The sequence below is a fragment of the Octopus sinensis genome, unplaced genomic scaffold (genome assembly GCF_006345805.1).
Source record: "Octopus sinensis unplaced genomic scaffold, ASM634580v1 Contig13456, whole genome shotgun sequence".
Classification (NCBI taxonomy): Eukaryota; Metazoa; Mollusca; class Cephalopoda; order Octopoda; family Octopodidae; genus Octopus; species Octopus sinensis.
The window spans coordinates 24724-52500 of NW_021832972.1; the positions used below are offsets into that span (position 1 = coordinate 24724).

Below are 27777 nucleotides of genomic sequence, written 5' to 3' on the forward strand. Positions count from 1 at the left end.
TTTTTAATCTAGGTCTACATGTAATTTTGAGAAAGGTATGAGGTGGTTGAGAGATGTGCTAGAAACAAAGGCTAAATCTCCCTTAAATTATACATATTTTCTTTGAAAATATTTTCAAAAGTTTTGTTTTTTATTTTTTACTGAGAAGGCTTCACCCATCGTTTTAAGTGCAAAGGGTAAACAAAATTGGCCGAAATTAGTCCAGAGGTGGGTGGTGGTGGAAAGAAAGCAAATTTTCAAAAATTTTTTTCATTAAAAAGCTTACCCCCATCATTTCAAAAACCATGATGCAAAAAAAAAAAAGGAAAAATCCCCGTCAAAATGGAGAAAATCTAATTTCCTGATCCAAAACTCCACCATTTATAGCCATTTTTAATACTCTATTAAAATTTTATTGAAATGGTGTCTTGTCCCCAAATCTCATGATTTATTTACCTCCATACCTATCGGGCTGAGTAAAAAGTAAGCAAAGTTTTGAAACATGAAATTCATCACAATATATTTCAACAGTACAGTTCTATATTTAAGAGATGAGGAATTATCTACATTATTTACATTTGACGGATATTTGTCCTCATCTTGTTTGTTTCAGCTGATATACCCTCCAACCTTCATCAGGTGTCTTGGGGAGTTTTGAACCTGGGTTCTCATTCCTAAGGTATTTTTCAATGTTGTTGTTGTTGCTATTATTATTATTATTATTATTATTATTATTATTATTCTATGTTTGACTTTTGCTTTACATTTCCACAAGCTGGCTCCAAGTCTCACCCAGAGACCTTAAGAGACAACAAGTTGGAAGTTCATGTTGGTGTTATGCCTAGGGTGCCATATATTTTTTGTACTTAGTGTTGTACTAGTGAATGTCTAAAGAACCATACAAAAATTATATTTGTTTTAAAACTTGAGGTTACATAGAAAGTATTTTGCGTAGGATATGAGCAGTTCCCATGAGCACTATCTTTTGAATTTCTGCCATTTTTGGGTTTCCTGGTATCTGAGTTAGGTAGCAATCAGCCCCTTTTGCTATCATTCCCAGGGCACCTATGACAACAGGTATTGTTTTAGTCTTCGGGTTCCACATTTTGCTGATTTCTATTTCAAGATCTTTATATTTGCTCAGTTTCTGGTAGGTCTTGACAGATACGTTTATATCGATTGGGACAGTCATATCAATGAGGAGGCATGTTTTTTGTCTGAAGTCTTTTACTATGATGTCTGGCCTGTTCACATCTATCTTTCTGTCAGTTTGAATGGTGAAGTTCCAGAGGAGTGAGATGTGGTCATTTTCAAGCACTGGAGGTGGTTTGTGTTCCCACCAGTTTTTATCATGGGGCAAGTCCAGGGTTTTGCAAATTACCCAGTGAATATATTGTGCAGCTCTATCATGCCTGTTGAGATACTCTGTAGGCGCAAGAAGACTGCACTTGGAGACAATATGATCAATGGTTTCATTTTGTTGTTGACATACACGACATGTTGGGCTACTGCCATTCTTTAATATGTTGACCTGGTAGTTTCATGTAGGTAGGCATTGATCTTGAGCTGCTATGATAAACCCTTCTGTTTCAGGTTTTAAGCCAGATGCCATTAGCCATTGATGGGTCAGGGCTTTGTCAGCATCTGCATTATTCGCTCTCTTTGGGTATTTGCCATTGAGAGGTTTTTTTTGCCATTTATCATTCAGAATATCCAAGGCAGCAGTTTTAGCACGGGTTTTCATGTGCTTAGCTTTTTCTGCGATGGTTTCTTGTATGTCTAATTCCGAAATTTGTTGTATTTGGAATTCACTTAGATATTCCTTTGCCTGTTTTGTTACTGAGTATGATGCTTTCTTGTTTTCATGTTTTGAGACAAGTTTTAACATCCAGTCCTCAGAGTTTTTCAGGTAGGTGTCTCGGCCAATTGTTGTAATCTTCATTGTTATTGCCAATTGTAAAAGTCCACGGCCTCCCTCTTTTCTTGGCAGATAAAGTCATTCTATATCTGCCTTAGGGTGGTGCATTCTATGCATTGTCAACAGTTTTCGTATTTTTCTGTCAAGATTACATATTTCAGTAATTGACCAGTTAACGATATTGAAACTGCAAGTCATGACTGGTATGGCTAAATCATTGATCACTTCGATCCTGTTTCTCGCATTCAGCTCTGTCTTGAGTATTGCTCTTACTCTGCGATAACATTCTCTCCTGATCCTTTCCTTCATCACTGAATGCCTTATTCCATCCCCTTCAATTACCCCTAGGTACTTGTAGCTCTCCGCTGGGTCTAACTCTTTTATGACATTCTGCTGGTCAAGGTAAACGTTAGATGTTTCTGTCATTTTTCCTATGATAAAGGTAGCTTTTGCACATTTATCGAGGCCAAATTGCATTCTGATGTCATCACTGAATTTTATTATTATCATTATTATTATTATTATTATTATTATTATTATTATCATTATTATTATAATTATTATTATTATTATTATTCAGTAGTTTTATTTTTATAGCGTGCTTTCACTTCACTACCGAGCGCAGCTCTGTGTGCCTTGGGTATGTGCTGTGATTTGTTGTGATGCTCTGATGGTTATTGTATGGAAAGTGTTCTGCGTAGGATGTGTGCAGTGCCTAGTAGTGCAATTTTCTGTATGTTATATGTGTTTGTAAGTCCTGGTGTTTTTGTTATGTATTTGTCTGAATATTTTTTTATCATGCCTAATGCACCTACTATGATAGGAATTGTTTCTGTTTTCAGATTCCACATTCTAGTTACCTCTATTTCCAGGTCTTTGTATTTTGAGAGTTTCTCCATTTCTTTTAGAGACACGTCATCTGCCGGTATTGATACATCAATTAGTAAGCATTTTTTTTCTTCATGATCTCTGACAACTATATCTGGTCTGTTGGCCTTAATTTCTCTATCTGTGTGTATCGGCATATCCCAGAGTATGGTTGCTTTCTCGTTTTCTGTGACCTTTTCTGGTGTGTGCCTATACCATCTTTTTTCTGTTGTTATTCCATAATGTTGGCATAGCTTCCAATGTATGTAGGTTCCAACTCTGTCATGTCTGTGAATATATTCCTTCTTAGCCAGGACTGGGCAGCTAGAGATAATATGATTTATTGTTTCTTGTCCATCTCCACATATTCTGCAGTTACTTGTAATATTTCTTTTCATTACATGTTTTTGGTAATTTCTGGTGGGGAGGCTTTGGTCTTGTGCTGCAATTAAAAATCCCTCTGTTTCTGCTTTGAGTCCTGAGCTTCTCAACCATTGCTGGGATTTTTCTTTGTCTATTTCTTTTGCGTTTAGTTTAGTGCAGTATTTACCATGAAGGGGCTTTTCTTGCCATCGTTTTATCATGGTTCTTTGCTGTTCTATTTTTAGTTTGGATTTCATTTGTTTTATAGCTTGTTGTTTCTTCATCATCTTCTTCTTCTTCTTCGTGTTTATTAGGTGGTATGATTTCTTGTTTGTATTTGTCAGCTTCCTTAAATACTGAGAACAGTTTTTTGTTTTGCTCGTGTTTTGCTGCTATCTGGATCAGTTTTCCTTCCTTCTGAAGTAGGTATTTTTGCAGTCCTATGGTGGTTATTTTATAGTAGTTTTCCAGCTGTATAAGGCCTCTACCACCTTCTATTATTATTATTATTATTATTATTATTATTATTATTATTATTATTATTAATATTATTATTATTATTATTATTATTATTATTATTCAGGTCACTGCCTGGACTCTAACTTGAAATCTTGGGGTTAGTAGCTCGTGCTCTTAACCATTATGCTATATGCCCATGGGCTCATTGAAGTCTAATATTGGCTCCGTACCAATTAGATAATACAGTTCTATATTTAATAGATGAGGAATTATGTACATTATTTACATTTGATGGATATTTGTCCTCATCTTATTTGTTGCTAGTGGTTGCTAGCGGGCTACTAACCGCAAGATTCTGAGTTCGATTCCAGGCAGTGATCTGAATAATAATAATAATAATAATAATAACAACAACAACATCGAAAAATACCTTAGGAATGAGAACCCAAGGTCAAAACTTTCCCAATTCACCTGATGAAGGCCGGAGGGTATATCAGCCGAAACATGTTAACAACAAACAAGATGAGGACAAATATCTGTCAAATGTAAATAATGTACATAATTCCTCATCTCTTCAATATAGAACTGTATTATCTAATCGGTACGGAGCCAACATTAGACTCCAATGAGCCCATGGGCATATGGCATAATGGTTAAGAACGCGGGCTACTAACCCCAAAATTCCGAATTCGATTCCAGGCAGTGACCTGAATAATAATAATAATAATAACATCGAAAAATACCTTAAGAATGAGAACCCAGGTTCAAGACTTCTCCAAGACACCTAATGAAAGCTGGAGAGTATATCAACCAAAACGTTGTGTTAACAACAAACAAGATGAGGTACAAATATCTGTCAAATGTAAATAACGTATATTTCAACAATGCAGAAATTTTATTCATCAAAATAAGTACCCTTACAATCAACACATTTTTGCCAATGAGTTACAAGTTTGTTTATTCCGGTAACATAAAAATCTGGAGTTCTGGAGCTGATGAACTCTTTGAATGCACTTTCAGTATTGGTTTGATTTTCGAACTCCTCTTGCAGAAACCATCAAGGTGCTTGAAAAAATGGTAGTCAGTAGGTGAAAGGTCTCAAGAATAAGCTGGGTGGGGAAGAACTTTGTAGCCAAGTTCCCTCAACTACTGGAGCATCATTAGTGAAATGTGTGGTCAAGCATTGTCATGAAGAATGATTGGTCCTCTTCTTTTGACCAGTCTGGGACAGAGGAGTAGCAGTTTTTCATTCACTTTGGCAATTTCATGGCAATATGTTTCTGCAGTAATGGTTTTTCCAGGTTTTAAGAAATTACAGTAGATGAGTCCAGCAGTACACCACCAAACAGTCAGCATAACCTTCTCTTTGAAGAGCTTGGGTTTAGGGAGTGCTTCATTTTGGTCCAACCACTGAAGAACGTTTTTTATTATTGTACAGAATCCACTCTTCATCGCAAGTTACAATATGGTTGAGAAATGGATCGGTCTGGTTACGGAGAAGAAGCAACAAGCAAATTTCGTATCTGCACATTTTCTAATTTTCATTCAAATTGTGTAGTACCCATTTGTCGAGCCTTTTTGATTTTCTGACCTCATGCAAATGGTTGCAGGCAGTTTTCTGGCTAACTTGAAGTTCTTTTGCCAGTTCTTGAGTGGTTTTTATGTGGATCTTTCTCAATGACGTGGATCTTGACCATCATCGATGACTGATGGGCATCCACTATGCTCACTATCTTCAAGGTTCAAGTCTCCATTGCAAAATTGTGTAAACCATTTTCAAGCTGACCACTCGCTGGTCATTTCCTCACCAAATGTATCATTGATACTACAAGCAGTTTCAGCTGCTTTACATACTTTTATGATGTTGAATAGCAAAATTGCTTGAATATTGCACTTTGACAGTTTTGTTTCAGATGATTGTAGCAACAGTGAAAAAAATATCAATGATGCATTTGGATAAGTTTATGTTTGTATTATCAGACAATTGCAAAAAAATGTTAAAAAATTCATAAGTCTGCATAAATCTGTTACAAATTCTTCATGGTTCAAAAGGTTACCTACTTTTTACTCAGCCTGATATTATAAATGTGCCAAAACTCAAGCTCCTGTGGCTAGGTCTGAAAACACTGCAAAATCGACCATTTGTTACACATAACAAAAAAAGGTCTTGGTCACTTGTCATTGCCTCCATGAAGCACCTCATCCCATGTCTTCCTGGGTCTACCTCCACCACAAGTTCCCTCCACAGTTAGAGACTGGCACTTCTTTACACAGCTGTCCTTGTCCATGCACATCACATGACCATACCAGCGCAGTTGTCTCTCGTGCATACCACATCTGATGTCTCTTATGCCCAACTTTTCTCTTACACTCTCTCATACATGCACATCCAGTGATACATACTGGCTTCATTTCTTTCAAGCCTACACATGTCTTTGGCTGTTACAGCCCATGTTTCACTGTCATGTAGCATAGCTGTTCACACACAGGCATCATAGTCTGCCTTTCACTCTCTGAACTTTGCCCAGCCTATCTGTATTCTCACAGCTACTCTCTTGGAGCATCCACCTCCGCTACTAACTTGGTCAGATGATTATCAACTCAGTTTCAAATATATGACATCACAAATATAGTTACATAATTCATTTAGGCAAATTAGGCAAAATTTTGATCAATTCTTGACTATTCAAATTGTTTCCTAAATTATTCATCCAAATTTCACAAATGAAGTATAAAAATGTTTCTTTTTGGATGCTCTTCAAGAAAAAGTACAGTAGAAATTACATTTAAATATTTTCAAAAATTCATAGTGATACCTAATCACAATCACTACAGTTTTACCATTAATGTATCTACTATTTATTGTCAATATTGCTAGTTTTTAACCATCATTTTAAGGGTTGTTTTACTGTTATGATAGTTACTGTTTACTCTTAACCATTGCTAAAATGTTACCATTATACTGACTGAAGTGTAAACTTAGTAACTATAGGTCCATTCTGTCAATGTCAACAGTGTAGACACTTGTAACTTGAGGTTTAACTTCTGACTTATTGATGACTGTATGACAATTGATCAAGATGTTGACATGTCTCTCTCTCTCTCTCAAAGTTTTGTTCTTATTCTGGTAGAATATATATATATTTTTTCACTCTAACTGCTGCTAAGAGAAACTCCAGGTGGTGGTAGTGGTGGGGGAATATTAACAGGAATATGTAAAGTGGATTTGAAGACTAAATCTTGAACAATGTAACAAGGTTATTAGAGTGATTTATTGTTTGTTATGTTTTTTTTCTCTTATTTCAGGGAAAGAATGTGTTATTTGTAACCAATAATAGTACCAAATCTAGAAAAGATTATTGTATTAAATTCTCACAGTTAGGTTTTGAAGTAAAAGAGGTAAGTTGTTTTATTTTATTTTGATTTTTCTGGAAAGGTGAGCATATCAGATTAGGTCTAAACATTTTGTGAACGATATACATGACATGGTTTTAAGTTTTAGTTATAACATTTTGTCTTCACTTTCACTCTTAACACTCTTGGAAAAGTATGCTTATTACATCCTTTCATTTTTCCTATATATTAGAAATATTTTCAAGTAGAGCAGTTATGCTTACAGCCTAGAAATTTTACCACAAATCTCAAACTTTTCTGCTCATCATCGTCATCATTGTCATCATCATCATCATCCTTTAATGTCCGTTGTCCATGCTGGCATGGGTTGGATAGTTTGGCCAGGCTGGCATGGGCAGGATGGTTTGACGGGGCTGGCACACTGGAAGGCTGCATCAGACTCTAGTTTGATTTGGCATGGTTTTCTAGAGCTGGATACCCTTCCTAATACCAACCACTCCAAGAGTGTAATAGGTGCTTTTACGTGCCACCGACATGGGTGCCAATTTGCGTGACACCGGTATCTGCCATGATTATGATTTTCCATGAGGGTCTTCTTCTCAAGTATGACATAATGCCAAAGGTCTCGGTCATCGCTTCCATGAGGCCCAACACTTGTCTGTAAGTAAGGATCAGAATTTCCTCAAGGAATGTAAATTAACCTTGATAGGTTTTTCTTCCCGCCTTCCTTTTTTTTTAGAGTCAATAAGAATTGCTGCAAGACTTTTGTTTCCTAACTCCAAGTAAGCTACATCCAACGCTTAAAAGGAACTCAGCCATTTTGCCTCTGTGAGGTACTGTGCTTGAAGGGAACTCAGTTACTTTGCCTCTGCGAGACTCAATGCTTGAAAGTGTTCTTTATATGTCATCAGCACAGGTGCACTTGGCTTGACAGGTCCTCTCAAGCACAGCACATCGCCAAAGGTCTCACTCACTAGTTATTGCCTCTGTGTCATTGCCTTGTCCAATGTCTTCCTGTGTCTACCTCTACCACAGGTTCCCTCCACAGTTAGAGATCGGCAATTCTTCATACAGCTGTCCTTATCCATACACATCACATGACCATACCAGCACAGTTGTCTTTCTTGCACACCACATATGATGCCTCTTATGCCTAACATTTCTCTCAAGATGCTTACACTCTGTCAAACATGCACACTGACTTTGCACATCCAGTGAAGAATACTGGTTTCATTTCTTTCAAGCCTACACATGTCCTTGGCTGTTAGAACCCATGTTTCACTACCATGCAGCATAGCTGTTCGCACATAGGCATCAAACAATCTGCCTTTCACTCTGAGAGAGAGACCCTTTGCTGCTAGCTCTCTGAACTTTGCCCAATCTAATCTTATTTTCACAGCTATGCTCACAGGGCATCCACCTCCACTTCTAACTTGGTCACCTAGATAATAGAAGCTATCTGCTACCTCTAGCTTGCCCCCTTGGCAGCTGATGGAGTGTATTTTCTTCACATTTTCAGCACTTATTGTACCTGTGCAGCTTCCACATACAAAAGCTAGTTTCCCTGTTAACCTTCCTCTGATATTGCTGCACCTTTTATGTGTCCAAAGCTTACACTGGCTGCATCTTATGGAGTTTCTACCTACACCTTTTCTACAGTTCAAGCTAGGTCATCTACCTAAAGGGATTTGGGGTTTGTCTGCCTTCCTACTTACTAATACTTTGGTTTTTGCTAGATTAACTCTAAGGCATTTTGATTCTAGACCTTACTTCTATACCTGGAATTTCTCTAGTTCAAGTAATGATTCAGCAATAAGAGCAAGGTCATCAGCACAGAGGAACTCCCAGGGGAAGCCTGTCTTGAATTCTTCTGTTATTGCCTGGAGAATTATGATGAACAAGAGGAGACTAAGGACCAATCCTTGGCGAACCCCTACGTGTACCCTGAATTCTTCGTTGTACTCATTGCCAACCCTTACCTTACTGGTACCTTACTTGTACAGCTCACACCAACCATTCATCTATCCTTAGTTACTGCATTGACCACCAGATAAGGGATCAGGGGATCCTGTCAAAAGCTTTCTCTAAGTCAGCAAAAGCCAAGTACAGAGGTTTATCTTTGGCTATGTATTTCTCTTGCCGCTGCCTTACCAGAAATATAGCTTCAGTGGTGCTTTTCCCTGGCACAAAACCAAACTGCACCTCATCTAAGCTCTCTCCCAAATTAGTTGGGCTATGACTCTCTCTGTAACTTTCATCACCTGATCCAGCAATTTGATACCTTGGTAATTATTTCTAAGGCATCACCTTTACCTTTGTAGTAGTTGACTATGGTGCTGCTACACCAGTCATTGGGTATGACTCCTTCGTGAACCACCTGATTTACAATACAGGTAACTAGACCATAACCCACACTGCCAGATATTTTAAGCATCTCAGTGGTGATTCCTGATGGGCTGGGGGCTTTCCCTGTCTTCGTATCCTTAATTGCTTTATCTACCATGGAACTGTTGATTCGAGTAGCCAGTCCCTCAATTGGGTCAACATTTGGCAGGCTCTCCTCCCACTCGTTCTTCATGTTCAGCAGTTTTTCATAATGGCATTTCCAAGCCTCTTTCCTTGCAGAATCATTAACCCTTTTGTTACTAACCCGGCTGTAGCCAGCCAAAAACGTTTTTGGTTCATAAGACCAACCCAGCTGTAGCCGGCTGAGAGAACCCATTGTTATTTAAATGTAAATTTGAATCTAAATCTCATTGGTATATTCATTAAAACATGTGATTTCACTTTGCTGACAGTTGAGTTATTGTATCCGACATTGTTTGGTGTGATATTTGAACTCATTGAATTTTGGAAGATTTTTTTCTACAATTTTTATTTGAAAATGGAGAGGAGTTTCATGCTATCAAGTAGTGATTCCGAATTTGAAGGCTTTTCAACAGAAGATATGGGAGATATTGAGGAAAAGAATGAATGAAGTGCAAAAGCATGTGGTGGACGAAAATGAATCGGATATTTCTGTTTCCGAAACTGAAAGCGATTCTGAAGAAACTGAAAGCAGTGACATAGACAGCGAGGATGATTTTACTCCAGAATGGAGTAAAAAGTTAAAGTTTTTATTAACAATTTTTCTGAGGAAACAGGATCTACCCATAGTCTTTCTCAGGAAGCGAAATCATTAGACTTATTATTTTAATTTTTTCCAGCATGCTTATTCGAAGCAATCACTGCAGGAACAAACTGTTACGCAGAATGTAAACAAGCTGGAAAAAAAAAGGTAGCTTGTGGTTTCCTACAACAGTAGATGAAATACAAGCATTTTTTGCCATGAATATTATTATGGGTATAAGACAGTTACCCAGAATTACAAATTACTGGAGCAATCAGGAACCTTTTGGCGATCAGTATGTTTCCAGTATTATGATCCAAATATGATTTGTGAAACTGAACCAATATTTACATGTGAGAGACACTAGCAGTACCCCAGTATGTGGAGAACCAAACTTTGATCCCTTATTTACAATAAGATCCCTCATTGACTGTGTTCAAAATGCATATAAAACATTTTACAACCCTGGGAGATACTTATCCGTTGATAAGGGAATGGTGGGATATAAAGGAAGGGTAGGCTTCCAACAGTATATGCCAGGAAAGCCCACAAAATGAGGGATCAAAGTTTTGAAAATTTGTGATGCAAATACTGGGTACTGCTGTGGATTTAGCTTCTATACAGGGAAAAGTGGCAATAATGTTAGTCAGCACGGCCTAGGGTACGATGCGGTCTGGAATTTATTTCTTCCATACCATAACCAGGGCCGTATATTATCTTTTGACCGATTTTTTTTAGTTTGGTCAAACTTGTGGTGGTTTTAGAGTCTGTGGCAATGTATACGTATGCTACAGTAATTGCTAGTAGAAAAGGGCTGCCGTTGGATATAAAAAATGCAAAATTCAAAGAAGAGGTGAAATAATCCAATGGCAGAAAGGAAATCTGCTAGCGACCGCATACAGAGATAAGAGGCTGATAAATTTTCTATCTACCAGTGCACAACCATGTGTAGATGAAAATGGCACCCCATTTGTGAACTTTGATTATAACAGGTACATGGGCAGTTCCGAGCAGATATAGCAATGCAGTTGAGGGCAGGTTATTCCTCCAAAAAAAGTAACTGCAGGAAGGAAAAGCAAAGCCTGCCAGAGAGATATTGCTCTGAGTTCAGCCGATCCACATAAATTAGAAAAAATCGGGAGGTTGCAAAAGGCACTGCCGTGAATGTCTACATCCAGAAAGAAAAACTCCCAGTGGACAGCCAGTTGAAATGTCATTCCAATGTGCATTCTGTAAGGTTGCAGTATGTAGAGTAGGATTTTTTATAACTTTCCATGATAGAAATATTGTATGAATATTGTTTGTATATATGTATAATTAGATTGTATAAATATTTTTCAAATTTACTTAGTTTAACTTTTTATTTTAATTTACCTGTAATTTTAATTTACCTATAAGGTGAGAGACAAGTTTTGATTTAATTTCTATTGTAAATCTTTATTATATATGTTCCTGTGTATTCATGTATGTGTGTGAGTATATTTCATTCAGTTGTATTGAATTTTCTAGTTTTCTTCAAAAACAAATTCCAGTATTTTAGTTTATTTTACCTTTATGGTACACCTGTTGTTCTGTGCATTAAATTCAACTGATAATCTAGTGATGTGCACAATTCTTCTATATCAAAATTTTGTTGAATACCTCAATTAAATATTAGCTGAGGACTAATTTTCTGTGGTAATGTTTAAACAAAATTTAAATAGTTTTACATTTTGATCAGTTTACCTGGATTTACCTGTAATTAGAATCACTTTGAGACAAAACTTATGCAATAGAATTGATTAAGAACCCTTTCTACAATTATGTTCCAAATATCACATTAATATGTTGATAAGTAAAAAAGTTACAGTTGTTTAATGAAACTAGTCTAAATTCATGATTATTTTAGAATTTAATTGAAACTCATGAGAGGTGTATTTTGGTCAGAAATATAGTAACAAAAGGGTTAAATGCAAGTGCACCATCATCCATATAGACACATTTCTCTCCTAAGGCATCACAATTTTCTCTCACACACTGTCTTGCAATCCAAAATATTTCTGTTCTTTTGTCCTCACGTTGCTGAACATATGCAAACTTCTTCTTTTCTGCTCTCCCTTGGCTAGATATACCTGTCTCCTAGCATCTCTTCTGGTAATCTGATACAGTTCCCTGCTACTCCCATTCTTCCAGGCCTGTTTCTTAGCTGTAATGGCCCTGTCTACTGCATCGTTCCACCACCATGTTACCCTAGGTCTGGATGGGACTTCATTAAATATGCTAAAAACTAAATTATTGACTTCCATGCAATTAAAGTTAGTAATTTGTTTTTGAAGTTATGCTAATTGTTTACAGCAACTTTTGTACAATATCTTACATCTATAATGATGACTAACATGATAATGAATAACTTAGCAAGTAATGCATTGCTAAATAGGTCTGAAACATGTCTGAAGATATTTTCCTTGCCAAAATGATTAAAATAATGTCATTGAGCTAATGTCTTTTCCTCACCTACAAAATATTTTTTATTAGATTTTTAATGGTTGTTCTGTTTAAAATATGCTAATACACTAAATGGTGCATGCAAAAAAATTCTTCACTGAAATTCCCAGCTTACTTGGAGTAAGGAAACAAAAATCTTGCAGCAATTGTTATTAATTCTAAAAAAAATAAAAATAAAAAAAGGGAAGAAAATCTGTCAAGGTTAATTTACTTTCCTTGAGGAAATTCTGATCCTTACTTACAGATAAGGGCAAACTATTGACATGCTTCAGTTTATTAGACCCCATACTTTTCTATTTATAGTTCCCTGTGCCCTAATCATATACTCACCAACAATTCATTTGCCATGCATATTTACATTTATACATTATCATAGGCTGTTTTTTAACTACCCTTCCTGCTAACATGTGTATCAAAATCTCTTTTTAGATTTTAATTTCTGTGTAATGCAAATCAACCACTCCTATATAAATGAGTTTTTGCAGGTTCAGCTCAATGGTTTTTGTTTATAAAAATTTCTGCTTAGATTTTGTAAAACTATAATTAAAAAAAAAAAGAAAGCTAGAATTCTGACTTAAAAGCTATATATCTGTACATCAGGGTTCTAAAATCTGAGAAATATATTGAATTTTACAAAGAAACAAGTGTAATATGAATAGAGTACATTTTCTTTTAACTGTTCAAATTTATGTTTTTTCTAGAGTGAAATCATCAGTACAGCTTATGTTGCAGCATTGTACCTTCATGAATGCAACTTCAAAGGCAAAGTTTATCTTGTTGGCTCTAAAGGTATAGCTGATGAACTTGATAATTTTGGCATTCAGCATACAGAAGTTGGGGTGAGTATCTTGCTGTGAGATAGTGATGATAATAGTGGCTTGTAGGAAGAGTTTATGCTACATCACCAACTGTTCACTGATAAGTGTTCTTCTTATTGATGGTGATTCTGTTGTTTTCATTTAGCTCAGGAATAACATTTTTCAGTAGACCTATAATCAAAGGTGTTCTAGCTGTGGCTACCTTTTATTCAGACATAAAATATTCTACTTCATCTTTACAATGCAATATTGTATTTGTTTTTTTTTTTATTATTGTTTCATGTTTACATCAAGTTTTTCCTTTATTTCTCAAAATAAGTGATTTGAAAATATACCGTTGTTGTTTGTGAGATGAGAAAAAAATTTGAATGACTGAAAATTGTTGAAGAAACTGACTGATAGAAGTCATAACAAGAACACTTGTTCTTTGACTCCCATGTGTTTGTTAATCTGCATATATAAATATAGGAGTAAAAAATATTCACTTACAAAATATTGTTAATCCATAAAGAAATTCAAAGTTGTCTGCCTTTTACTGCCTTATTATTGTTCCTGCCAACTAGTTGCCTTGCTACTCCTTAAGTTTTCTCCCTTTCCTCATCCTCCTAGAGTAGGAGAACTCAAAGAGGCTAGGGAAATAGCTTTTCCTCGTCCCCCTCCTTTTCCCCTCTTTCAGTCATCATCATCATCATCATCATCGTTATCATCATGGCCACTTTTCCATTGCTGGCATGGAAAAGTGTTGTGAGTTCAAGACAATTTTAATTCAGAATCACTACCCTTCTAAGTACCCTTCCTGCATGAGGAAGAATGATAGAAGAGAGCCAAAGTGAAAGGAGTTAAAAAGGGAAAAGAGAGAGTGGTAGATGAATAAAGAGGTGATGAAAGAAGGTGTGGTGGAAGAGTGAGAGAGATAGAGAGAGTGCAATAGGAAATGAGTGATACATGTGGGAGTTGTGTCTTCTTGGGATTGACCTTCTCAGAGGAAATTGTCTTCTAGGAAATACAAAGTTGCCCTCTGTGTTATATGTTTCTGTCTCTTCACTACCATACACTAAAGGTGAACTTGCTCATATATAAGTTCATCTTTGAGCCTGCATCTTGTCATGGGCCTTTTAGCTTCCATTATATTCTTTCAACATGTGATTTTGCATTACTGAGTTCATCTAGTGCTTTTCCTAAAGCTGCTAATCACTACTTTATGTTGTGTGGGACATTTTTCACTGTGGAATATCTTAGTGTTCACAACTAGCTGCCTGTCCCATTCTTGAGTGAGTATGTAATTTATTTCGCTTATATAACTACCAGATTGGTTGATGATCAGATGGTTGGTTGGTTTACTGAAGTTAGTGATGCAAATTTTTAAGATATCAGTGTTGCAGAACTCCAGGAACCTTGATAATTTGTCTTTCCTTGTGCCATATCCATATATTCTGCATTCATACAAAGAAACCACCAAAATGTTTCCTAATATATCCATTAAAATTATTAACCATTATATGGAGATCTCCATTATTTGTAGTCACGGTAGACAACAAAAATAGTTCTAGAAGTATGTTTCTTCATCTTCTAACACTGATGTGTATGTCGAAATGAATGTTGCTGTCATGATGCTTCTGACTAGTCTAAACTTAATTATACTTTCTTACACTCTGACTGTCTCTGCTACTTTATCTGCCCATTTCTTTACACTAGAAGAATATTTTATCTGTATTCCTTGCTTATGAGGTGTCTGGTTGAGGCTTTTTTCCATTTAATCTTTTGTACACAACATATTGCTATTTACCTCCATAATGTGACTGAAAGGCAGTATGACATTAAAAAATGTTTTACTGCCTTCTCTCTTTCTCTTTCCATCTTTTCTTTGTTATGTATTTTCAATTGTTAATTCCTTTGTTAAAACCTGTGTTGTTCATGCTATTATAGATCACATGATGCACAAGACGTATAAGTATCATTTCCCATCTCTGAAACATCTGCAGTTGTGTTTATATAGGTTAAGTTGTTAATATATTTCAATATTTCACTACTAATGTGTATATATATATATATATCAATGGAAAAGAAAATAATTTCTTCAGTCACATGTTTGAAGCAACAGTAATTTTATCGATAGGGTTTTTCCAGTACATCCTCTAACATTTTTATGAAGCTTTTATAAACTTTCAACTGCAGAGATTCTGAGTCAGTAGTCATTGAAAATAAAAACAGTTTTTAAATAACAAAATGTATTCATACACAATAGTAAATAGCTGAGAGAGGTATAAACAGTAGCTGCACGACATTGTGAAGTATATTTGCCACTTAAATGTGGCTAACCCTTAAGGGTTGATGCTACTGTAGCTTGTAGCCTCAGGAAGACATCTCCTCCTGCTAGCTATTGGCACAGTTTCTGTGCCCTATCAGTAATTGCAAAGGGAATTCATCCTTCCCATCTCCAGCCTGACGTGATACACATGGACTTGAGTTTGTGGATATTGACCCATCATCAGTGTGTGACAACCACTGGCTGGCAATGTAAAGTGGTTCCCAATGCAAATGTATATATACTTTTTCCAGGGACATTTACTATTCCACACCAATCAAATGGCTTGATTGGATTTATGAGTGGTGCTTGTGAACTGCTGCAACTTACCAAAGAAATAGATATATATAGAGAAGGCAAGAAATTGAGAGACAGTATTGTGCATTGCTTTCATATGCAGGTGCTCATGAAGAAGAAGAAGAGAGAAAGGGAAGAAAAAGAAGGGTATAATATTGTGTGTTTTCAGTTCAGTGTAGGTAGACAGGAAGAAAACATAAATGAGAGAACAAAAGAAAGAGAAACAGAAAAAAATTATATAGTTTATCAAGGCAAAACACTTTACAGTTGACTGGGGATTAAAACCCTGCCCCATCTTCTGTTTTTCTCTAATGATTAAACAGGATTGTAAATGAAAAAGAAGAAAAGTTTGTTTTGATCTTATCAGTTCTGGATTACTAATTTGGCACCATCCGAGATATTCTTTGCAATGAGCTTAGTACAATTAAGTATTTTATATAGTCCCCTGTTGCGCTATCAATCAAGGCTGCTTAAAGGGGTGTACTCACTGTTTGTAGTTCCATTGGTTCATCTAGCGTGTGTATATTTACAACAATTTACATTGAACATTATTTTGTTCATGTACATTTCATTGAGATAATATATTGTACTTACATTATTATGCATATGAATTATGCCAGTATCCATGGTAATTACAACCTGTTATGTCCATACCTGCTTGCAAGAAATGTTATTTCATATTTAGGATCTTTTGCATATGTTCACAAGGTTCTTCTAGCATTTGGTTTGAATGCTATCATTGATAGTTGGTGTTTGTTTCATTATGTTTTTTCAAGTTTCATGAATGATTTCTTAATTCTGTGTTGACACGAGAATACCATTTCCAAATATTTATTAATTATGTTTTTGTTGTGGTGATAGACATTAACACATCTGTGTGTTTAAAAGATGGACTTGTTGGATTGTTGTATTGTTATTGATGTCAGAGGGCGTTTTTGAATCTTGTGTTTTGGTGGGGAAGAAATAAAAAGTATGTCTTGTGAAGACATTGATTTTACTTCTGCTTCGTTAAATTATATATCCAAATGTTTTAAGATATAAAAGTGGCAATGAGATATTGTTGCATCAGACGTTAAAATGTTTTTGGTATGAAATCAAAGAAAAACTCATTAACATGGAAGACTTATTAGCTGGCATGGTGCAGATGCAACAACACCAACAACTACAACAGCAACAACAATACCAACAGTTGCTGGAATTAATGTTGAAGAAATCTGAAAATACTTCAGGTTCATTCTTGCCAGGCGGCATAGCAAACTCATTGGGAGAATTTACTTATAACCCAGAAGGTACTACTTTTCTGCATATTTTAGAAGATATGAAGAAATCTTCAAAGAAGAATGTAGAAATTGGAATGCCGAGAAGAAGGTGCAACTACTTTTAAGAAAAGTGTCCCCTGCCAAACATGAAAATACTGTAATTATATTCTGCCGAAGAAATCAGGTGTGATTTGTTTCAATGAAACAATTTTTTATTGAAAATTTTCAATGAAAGAAGTTCCTCATTCAATACTGGCTGGCAGTGTTTAAATTTAGTTAAAAAAGATGATGTTAACAGAGAGTATGAAAAATTCAAAATAAAATGAATTAAATTCTAACCCTGGACTTGTTTCAAATGTCTAATTTTTGTTCAAGGGCTAACTACAAGCATAGATGCTGATATACATTCCCATATATTAACAAAATTAGAATAGGGCCAAAAATTAACTCTACCAGCAGTGGATGAAGAATGCCAGAGGATTATAAATTTAAGGCATGTTGCAGATAAAATTGAAGAAAAAGATTGCTCTGATATACATGCATGTTCACCTGAAGTGGATAAGAAAAAGGAAAACCTAATGTCAAAACTAAGTCCATGCTATGGGTGCAGAGGTTTACATTTTAAAAGTAACTGTCTTTAAAAATCTTAAATATTTTGAGTGTGGAAAAATCAGACATAAAGGCTCACATTGTATAGCAAAACAAAAAAAGGGTCAAACAAAAAAAATTCTAGAAAGAATGTATTGTCAAGAAAAATTCTAAGCAAGGTTCAGAAAAGAAAATTTATGTCCGTAAAAATGAATAATGTGAATATCAAGTTACAATTGGATATGGGCAATGATATCACAATAATTAACAGAGATACATGGAGAAAAATAAAGAAACCTAAATTAAAGGAAACTTAAAAAATTGCGCGAGGTGTTTCAGGAAAAAAATTGCATTTTATAGGTGAAATAAGTGATGTTACATTATGTGGGAAAACCTTGAAAGCCAATTTTTTTTTTTGTTGAAAAATACTACAAATTTATTTGAAATGGACTGGATGGAATTATTTAACTTATGGGACCTCCTCATAAATATTTTTTGTTAAAATGTAAATGGTTTTTCGCCAGTACAAATAAGGTGTAGAAGGATATAAAAAAAGAATTTAAAAAAAAATTTTCATGAAGTTTTTTCTGATGAATTGGGTCTTTGCACCAAAATACAGACAAGTTTCAAGTGAAAGAAAACTCTATACTGGTATTTAAACCAAAATGAACTGTACCTTTCGCAGCATTGAAACGAGTCAACAAAGAATTGGATAAACTTGAAAAGTTTGGTGTTATTGAAAAAATTGATTACACAAAATCGGTGTTCCAAGCAGTTTATGTCAAGAAAAAAAATAAAATCCAAGTATGCACTGATTTTTCAACAGGTGTGGAGGAAACTTTTGTTCAAAATTGGACCTATCTGAAGCATACTTGCAGGTAAAAGTTGATGAACGTTCAAAAATATTGACAATTAATACCCATAAAGGGTTGTATAAATTTAACCATCTTCCTTTTGATATAAAAGTAGCACTTGGCAAAACTATTATAAAGCCACTATAACCATTCATATTTTATCGTCTCACAATAAAGCTGTCGACAGGTGATGTGACATAAAATTCAAATCTTAAATGAAAGGTTATTTCTCTATTGCAAATTATAATTGTGATTTATTCATAATTATACACACTTCTTATATGTACACACACGCACATGTATATATATATATATATATATATATATATATATATATATATCATCATCATCATCATCATCATCATCATTTAGCGTCCGCTTTCCATGCTAGCATGGGTTGGACGGGTCAACTGGGGTCTGTGAAGCTGGAAGGCTTCGTCAGGCCCAGTCAGATCTGGCAGTGTTTCTACGGCTGGATGCCCTTCGTAATGCCAACCACTCCGCGAGTGTAGTGGGTGTTTTTTACGTGCCACCTGCACAGGTGCCAGACAGAGCTGGCGAACGGCCACGAACGGATGGTGCTTTTACGTGTCACCGGCACGGGGCCAGGCGATGCTGGCAACGGACACGAACGGATGGTGCTTTTACGTGCCACAGACACGGGGCCAGACAGAGCTGGCAAACGGCCATGAACGGACGGTGCTTTTACGTGTCACAGGCACGGGGGCCAGCCGAGGCTGATAACGAACACGAACAGATGGTGCTTTTACGTGCCACCGACACGGGGGCCAGGCAGAGCTGGCAAACGGCCACGAGCGAATGGTGCTTTTACATATCACCGGCACGGGTGCCAGACGAGGCTGACAGCGGACACGAACGGATGGGTCACTTAACCCCTGCTTTCTGATATATGATTTGATTTTGATTGTTCTCACTGGTCTTGCCAGGTCTTCTCACACACAGCATACTTCCATAGGTCTCGGTCTCTGGTCATTTCCTTGGTGAGACCTAGAGTTCGAAGGTCATGCTTCACCACCTCGACCCAGGTTTTCCTGGGTCTACTTCTTCCACAGGTCCCCTCAACTGCCAGGGTGTGGCACTTTTTCACACACCTATCTTCATCCATTCTCACCACATGACCATACCAGCGCAATCGTCTCTTTTGCACACAACATCTGATGCCTCTTAGGTCCAACTTTTCTCTCAAGGTACTTACACTCTGTCGACTATGAACACTGACATTACACATCCAACGGAGCATACTAGCTTCATTTCTCGCGAGCTTACGCATGTCCTCAGCAGTCACGGCCCATGTTTCACTGCCATGTAGCATGGCTGTTCGTACACATGCATCATACAGTCTGCCTTTTACTCTGAGCGAGAGGCCTTTAGTCACCAACAGAGGTAAGAGCACCCTAATCTTTGCCCAGGCTATTCTTACTCTAGCTGTTACACTTTCAGCACACCCACCCCAACTACTGACTTGGTCACCAAGATAACGGAAGCTATCAACTACTTCTAGTTTTTCCCCCTGGAAAGTGACGGAAGTTGTTTTCTGCAGATTTTCAGAGGTTAATGCTCCCGAGCATCTGCCACATACAAAAACCATCTTCCTAGTTAGCCTTCCTATGACATTGCTGCACCTCTTATGTGTCCATAGCTTACACTTGGTGCATCTTATAGAGTTTCTACCTACACCTTTCTACAGACTGAGCAGGGCCATCTACCTGAAGGCGTTTGTGATTTGTCTACCTTCCTACTTATTATGACTTTGGTTTTAGCTAGGTTGACTCTAAGACCCTTCGATTCTAAACCATGCTTCCACACCTGAAACTTCTTCTCCAGTTCTGATAATGACTCAGCAATTAGAGCAAGGTCATCAGCATAGAGGAGCTCCCAGGGGCATCCTGTCTTGAATTCCTCCGTTATTGCCTGGAGGACTATGATAAATAGGAGGGGGCTGAGGACTGAGCCTTGGTGGACCCCTACCTCTACCCGGAATTCTTCACTGTACTCATTGCCAACCCTCACCTTACTAGCAGTGTCCCTGTACATGGCTTGCACAGCTCTCACTAACCATTCATCTATTCCTAGTTTCCTCATTGACCACCATATGAGGGATCGGGGGACCCTGTCGAAGGCTTTCTCCATGTCAACAAAAGCCAGGTACAGGGGCTTATCTTTGGCTAGGTATTTCTCCTGCAGCTGCCTTACCAGGAATATAGCATCAGTGGTACTTTTCCCTGGCATGAAACCAAACTGCATCTCATCTAAACTAACTCTCTCTCTAATTAGTTGGCTTATGAGCCTCTCTGTAACCTTCATCACCTGATCCAACAGCTTGATACCTCTGTAATTATTTGTATCTAGGGCATCACCTTTACCTTTGTAGCAGTTGACTATTATGCTGCTACACCAGTCATTGGGTATGACTCCTTCATGTATCACCTGATTAATTATACAGGTGACTAGGCTATAGCCGACACTACCAGATATTTTGAGCATCTCTGCAGTGATACCTGATGGGCCTGGGGCTTTCCCTGTCTTCATGCTTCTAATTGCCTTAGCTACCAAGGAACTATCAACCCTGATAGCTGGTCCCTCTGTTGGGTCAACGTTCGGCAGACTCTCTTTCTCCCATTCATTTTCTTTATTCAGCAACCTTTCATAGTGGCGTCTCCAAGCCTCTCTCTTTGCATCCTCGTTTAGCGCAAGTGAACCATCTTCCATGCGAACACACTTCTCTCCCACCACATCACAATTCTCTCTCACACACTGTCTTGCAACGCGAAACACCTCCAGTCTTTGGTCCTCACGGCGCAGAACATTGGCAAATTTTTTCTTATCTGCTTCCCCTCTGGCTAGATAGACCTGTCTCCTAGCTTCCCTTTTAGCAGTCTGATACAATTCCCTGCTACCACCATTCTTCCAGTGCTTCCAAGTCTGTCTCTTTTCTCTAATAGCCCTGTCTATGACACTGTTCCACCACCACATTACCTTGGGACGAGAGGGGACTTTGCACCAGCCACAGATCTGGTCAGTGGCTCTCAGCAGGTTGTCCCTTAGAAACGTCCAGTTGTCCTCTACCCCATGTGATACTCTATCCCCTTCTACTTCATCAAAGGCTTCAAGTAACATGTCTCTAAATCTCTGTCCATTCACAGGATCCTTAAGCTTCCAGATCCTTCTTCTCCATGTTGGTCGTCTTCTGGTTGTCCTCCTACTCCTGATCCTAAAGTCACTAACTACCAGTCTATGTTGTGGGGTACATTCTTCGCCTGGGAAGGTTTTGGCATTTATAAGTAGCCATCTCTCCCTTTGCCTGGCAAGGATGTAGTCAATTTGGCTGGTATGTTGGCCCGATCGGTAGGTGACTAGGTGGCTGGTAGGTTTCCTGAAGTTAGTGTTGCAAATCATAAGATTATTTGCATCGCAGAACTCCAGCAGCCTGGTTCCCTCCTCGTTGCGGGAACCAGAGCCATTGCCTCCATGTACGCCATGGAAGCCCCCAGCATGTCGTCCAACGTGACCATTGAAGTCACCAGCCACAAAGAGAAGGTCTCTGTCGTTCGTCAACGAGGTAGTCTGCAGTAGAGTGTCATAGAATCGGTCTTTCTGTCCATCAGGTAGCCCCGACTGAGGAGCATAGGCTGATATAATGGTTGCTAAACTATGATGAAGCGCTAATCTAATCTTAAGTATTCTGTCGCATACTCTGATTACCTCAATTACTTTATCTACCCATTTCTCAGCGATAAGTATATCCACGCCTCCAACCCCGTCAGTGTTCCCTGCCCAGAAAATCTTGTACCTGTGTTCCTTGCCTGTGAGTGTTCCTTGCCTATATTTATATATGTATATATATTTAAATACATGCATGCATATATATATAATTATTATTACATATTTATATTTACAAATATATATTTATATGTGTGTGTGTGTATGTATGTGTGTGTGTGTATATATATATATATACTAGCAGTATAACCCGGCCTTGCCCTGGATTAAGCTACAATTATTAAGCTAATCAAGTTCTTTATTTCAAACCAAACTAAGTAATATAGACGTCAAATTTGGGCGAAATCCATTGAAATTAGTTATATTATATATATTTATGTTATATATATATTATATATATTATATATATATAATATAATATAATATAAATATATATGGGCAACAGACATGAACTCACATACACACACGTACGTACGTACACCTATTGCATGTTTTGTGCACGCATACATGTTCATAAACAGAAATGAATGGAAAAATGTTGTTAAATTTGTAGATTAACACTCGCACGATTTTCACTAAGAAAAAAAATCGTTTTTTTTGCATGGAATCAACTACTCTGGCCTCAAAACCCTTTTTGTGGTCCGTGAAACGGAGTGGGGTGTGGTGGAATCCTCGCAAATTGTACCCATTTATATTGTGTAATTCACTGACAAATTGTTACTCACCTCTTTGTTTCTTTGTTGTTAAATAAATGGATTGTCAACAAAACACTTTTGTACTCGGTGTAAAATAAAAACAAAACTCTTTCGCACCCAAAGTAATGTGTGTGAGAGAGAGGTGGGGAGAAAGATGAACGATTTAAAATAAATAAATGATTTAAAATAAATATATTGTAATTGTTGTGTGAGAAAGTATATATACTCTGATTATAAAATATAGTGTCTTTCAAAAGCATCCTCAAAAACAAAACATTTTACATTTTATTTTTTATGAACGTCATAACTTACTCTCTCTCTCTCTCTCTCTCCCTCTCTCACTTTGTCTTTCCCGTGAAACTCTCTGCCTCCTTCTTCTACTTTTCTTTACCTTTTTTTTTTGTTAGACTCTAGCAAAAAAGCTAAGGCTGTTTATGAACATTGTCATTTACTCTCTTTCTCTCCCTCTCTCTGTTTGTCTTTCCCGTGAAACTCTCTGCCTCCTTCCACTTTTCTTTATCTTATATTTTTTGTGGCTAAAAGCTATGTCTGAAAATAGATATTTACGCTATCCACGGGTGCCTCGGTGGGGGGGGGATAAGTTGACAAAACCTAGATAGGGTGTTGACAAATGTCTTCCTAAAATTGGAGTGACATGCATGCTAATTTGTGGATGTGCATAAATTACAATCACGTACACACACACAGACATCCTCCCTTTTTTAGATATGATATATATATATATATATATATATATATATATATATATAGAGAGAGAGAGAGAGAGAGAGTGTGTGTGTGTGTGTGTTTGAAGTGGTGTGCAGATATTGTGAAAATTGAGAAAAAGGAGGCAGAATTTTGGATAATTCTTTATTAGCACTTTCATCTGTTTATCAAACTCATCAAGACAAAATCAAAATGATAAGAATAGAGTGTTTCTTTGTTCATTTATATGAATCGTATTTTTTTGTTTTGTTTAGAAGAGGAGAAAAATATTTTTGTTTTTTGGGAAAAGGGAGAAAGAAAGAAAGAAAATCAAAGAGAGAGAAACAGACAGAGGAAGAAAAGTGAAGTAAAGGATGGGGAAAGGATAGGGCAGATAGATAGAAAGAGAAAGAAAGGTTTCTTTTCAACTTGATGTGGTCAACCCATTGAAAAATCATTACAAAGTATTTTTCTTTTTTTCTCTTTGATATGTCTCGCATTATGACGACTTAATTTCGTTGTCAGCATGACTGGCCCATACGGCGTACCTCGCTGACTGACACTACTTGCTGTGTCGGTTTAATATTTATCCACTATTTATTAGTAGTGGACCAGCTCACTTCTCACTTGGGGGTGTCCGCCACAGCACCTTCCCCTTTGAGATTTTTTTCTTCTTTGATACAAATAATTTTTCTCTTCAGAATGCTGCAGGTTGTACCAGTCTACATTGTCTACTGGTAGCGTTACTAACACATAGCAACCTGACTTAAATCCTTCACATGGACTTGTTATTATTTTTCTTCCACACAGAATTATTTTTCTCTTCAGAATGCTGCAGGTGGTACCAGTCTGCATTGTTTACTGGTAGCACTACTAACACATAGCGACCTGACTAAAATCCTTCCAACAGTTTTATATTATTTTTCACTGTGTATAGTATTTCTGTGTTAGAGTTTCAGTCTTATCAGACATTTTTTTCTTCAGAATCTTTTTTCAATAGAATTTTTTTATTTTTTACCGTGTTACTCAGTTCCTTCTTCAAAGTTTTCACTGTATGTAGTTCTTCCATTTTGACACTCCTATGAGCGTTTGTAACCTTGTTACCACTGTCATAATGACACTGTTATACAGTTAGAGGTATCCTCGTTGCCACTGATATGTCCTGCATTATGACGACGTAACTTTATCGTCTGTGTGACTGGCCCTGTATGGCATACCTCACTGACTGACACTACTTGCTGTGTCCGTTATTTACTATTTATTAGTTGTGGACCGGCCCACTTTTCACTTGGGGTGTCTGTCAGAACACTCTTCCTCTTCTTTCTCTTCTCATTGTATATCTATCAACATATTTGTAAATAAACACTTTTCTCACAATGGCTAGGTGACTGGGAAAGATATGAAAAGAGAGGAGAGTGTTGTCAACACTGAAAATAAAAAGAGTTCAAAGTCCTATGAAAATGTATATTCCTTTACACTTGTACAGTCAAATCCCATATTCTGTGTAATTCCATGTTTTGCACGAACAAACATTAAGTATTAGTACAACATTCATAAAATAGAGAAATAAAGTCAGAATATAAAAAATAATTTGAGTTTGGTACTGTTTATAATTCAATCTATTCTCTATGTACATTTAATCAAACATCATAAATGACTTTTGTAATAACACATATCTTGTATATTTAGCCGGAAGCCACTCTGTAGGATATAATTTATATAACAAAGCAGGACCTGCTTAAATATATTTTTCAGTATCTTTCATCTTTTGTAGGATTTAATTTTCTTTTTCTTGCTTGCTCAGATAATTCAAAAGAGATCTTTTTCACAAATTACTTTGCCATGTAGCTACATTAGATGTCTTCCCTAATCAGTGGTAAAATAGTTCTTGTATTCTTCCTCAGGTATCTGTAAGTTCTATAAGAACAACAGTTGTCTAAATCCCAATGTTATATATATCTGATCATTTATAGAGATGAGTATCACATTATTAACAATGGAGTCACATTCAGAAACAACAGTAACAGTATGATATAAATGTTTTCTCTTCATTCATCATCATCTATATATATAAAACTGAGAACGTGTGTCTGTCTGTATGTGTGCATCACTAAAACTCAAGAACCACCTAGCCAATTTCATTCAGATTTTACACATGCCTTACTCAGGGTTCATGCAGTATCATGGGCCAAAACAATTTTCAACTTTATGCCTTATGCAAGCCTGGAGCAATCTCTTATCTCTTACATTATTTCAATATTACATGTCAAAATTGAAACAAGATCTCTATTGTAAAGTGAGATAATACTTTCAGTTTTAATATTTTCACTATTAATACTGAAACTATTAAAATAGAAACTATTATCTCACATATATACATGCATGCATACATACATACATACACACACATATACATGCATTTATATATGTGTATTTACATCTGCACACACACATACATATAGATGTATATCTATATATGTATACTACCAGCTAAGCCCAGTTTCACCTGGTCTGTTTGGATGATGCAGCTGTGATTGTTTTTGGTTAGGCATAATCTAAAACACCGTTTCTCAACCTTATCATTTCGGGTCCCGTTTAAATGTAGCCTCCAACTGTATGACCCCCCCCCCCCGGTCAGAAAACAGCTTCAGGAGTTGTGAACAAAGAATTTCTACGTAGTCTGTTTCTGAGAGCTATTCTATTGGACCTCTGGCTTATCATTAAAACATTTATTTAATTAGGAAAATTTTATGTAAGAAGTACAGCAGAAATGATTTTTAACTGTACTGCCAAACTTCTGCAACTTAATAGCAGACGTATCCAATTTAAAAAAAGATTGGAGCCTCCAGCTGTATGAAGATTTTCTGTCTCCCGCCCTTGTCAGAAAACAGCTTCAGGAATTGTGAAGAAAGAATTTGTACATAGTCCGTTTCTGAGAACTGTTCTATTGGACATCTGTCTCATCACATCTTTTAAGGTACACACACATACATAGAAAATGTGAGGTCATGGTAGAAAATTTTTACGATAGTTGATTTATGGAAAAGATTATATTAATTCAGTTCTATATTTAAGAGATGAGGAATTATGTACATTATTTACATTTGACGGATATTTGTCCTCATCTTGTTTGTTATTAATACAACGTTTCGGCTGATATAACTTCCAGCCTTCATCAGGTGTCTTGGGGGAAATTTCGAACCTGGGTTCTCATTCCTAAGGTATTTTATGATGTTATTATTATTATTATTGTTATTGTTCAGGTTACTGCTTGGAATCGAACTCAGAATCTTGGGGTTAGTAGCCCGCACTCTTAACCACTACACCATATGCCCATGGGCATATGGCGTTGTGTTTAAGAGTGCAGTTATATGACAAAATGACAATATGACAAATGTTATATGACAAAATGATTAGATTTGGTTTTTCTGTTTCTCCCAACTTATTTATGATTATTTCTTCCTTTAAAAATAGAAAATTAAATCATTACTACAATGAATTAATGTCCTCTGCTAAAAATACTAACTCCATTTATTCCAATAGCTCCATATCTAATACCAACAATTCTCAGACTCACATTGCCCCTATCTCTATTAATAAATATGCACATAACAATAGAATGTCTAATATTAGTAATAATTGTAACTGTAGAAACCCAAACACCTATGAGGTAAAAGGTAATTGTAGAAAGAAAAATGTAGTATATAAAGCTACTGTTATAACCCATGATCTCTCTAAGTTTCATTATACAGGTTGTACACAGACACCTTTTTAATTACGTTTGAATAATCATAAATCGTCTTTTAATGATCCTCGAAAAGTAGTACTTGTCTATCAAAAAAAGGTCTGGCAACTTAAAAGAGATAACATAAATTTCTCAATTTCTTGGAATATTATTTCTTCTGCTCCTTCTTATAGGATTAGAAATAGAACTTGTTTTTATGCCTAGAAGAGTCTCATATAATTATGAAAATGAATGGTT

The 27777-nt window shown here is 36.5% G+C and overlaps 1 protein-coding gene across 3 annotated transcripts in view; it reads left to right on the forward strand.

Annotated features, from left to right (window-relative positions):
• LOC115229660 (4-nitrophenylphosphatase-like) overlaps positions 1-13574 on the forward strand; it is a 31956-nt gene extending 18382 nt beyond the window's left edge. Inside the window, exons 3-4 of one of the 3 annotated variants that reach the window (XR_003883349.2) lie at positions 6893-6985; positions 13235-13571. Coding sequence is in view for 2 of the 3 variants with exons in the window: in XM_036499296.1 (XP_036355189.1) it covers positions 6893-6985; positions 13235-13390 (249 nt within the window). In the remaining variant the exon portion in view is untranslated. Of the gene's footprint in view, positions 1-6892; positions 6986-13234 lie in introns of all 3 variants that reach the window. The other 2 variants (XM_036499296.1, XM_036499298.1) reach the window with 2 other exon arrangements.
• The last annotated feature ends 14203 nt before the right edge of the window (positions 13575-27777 follow it).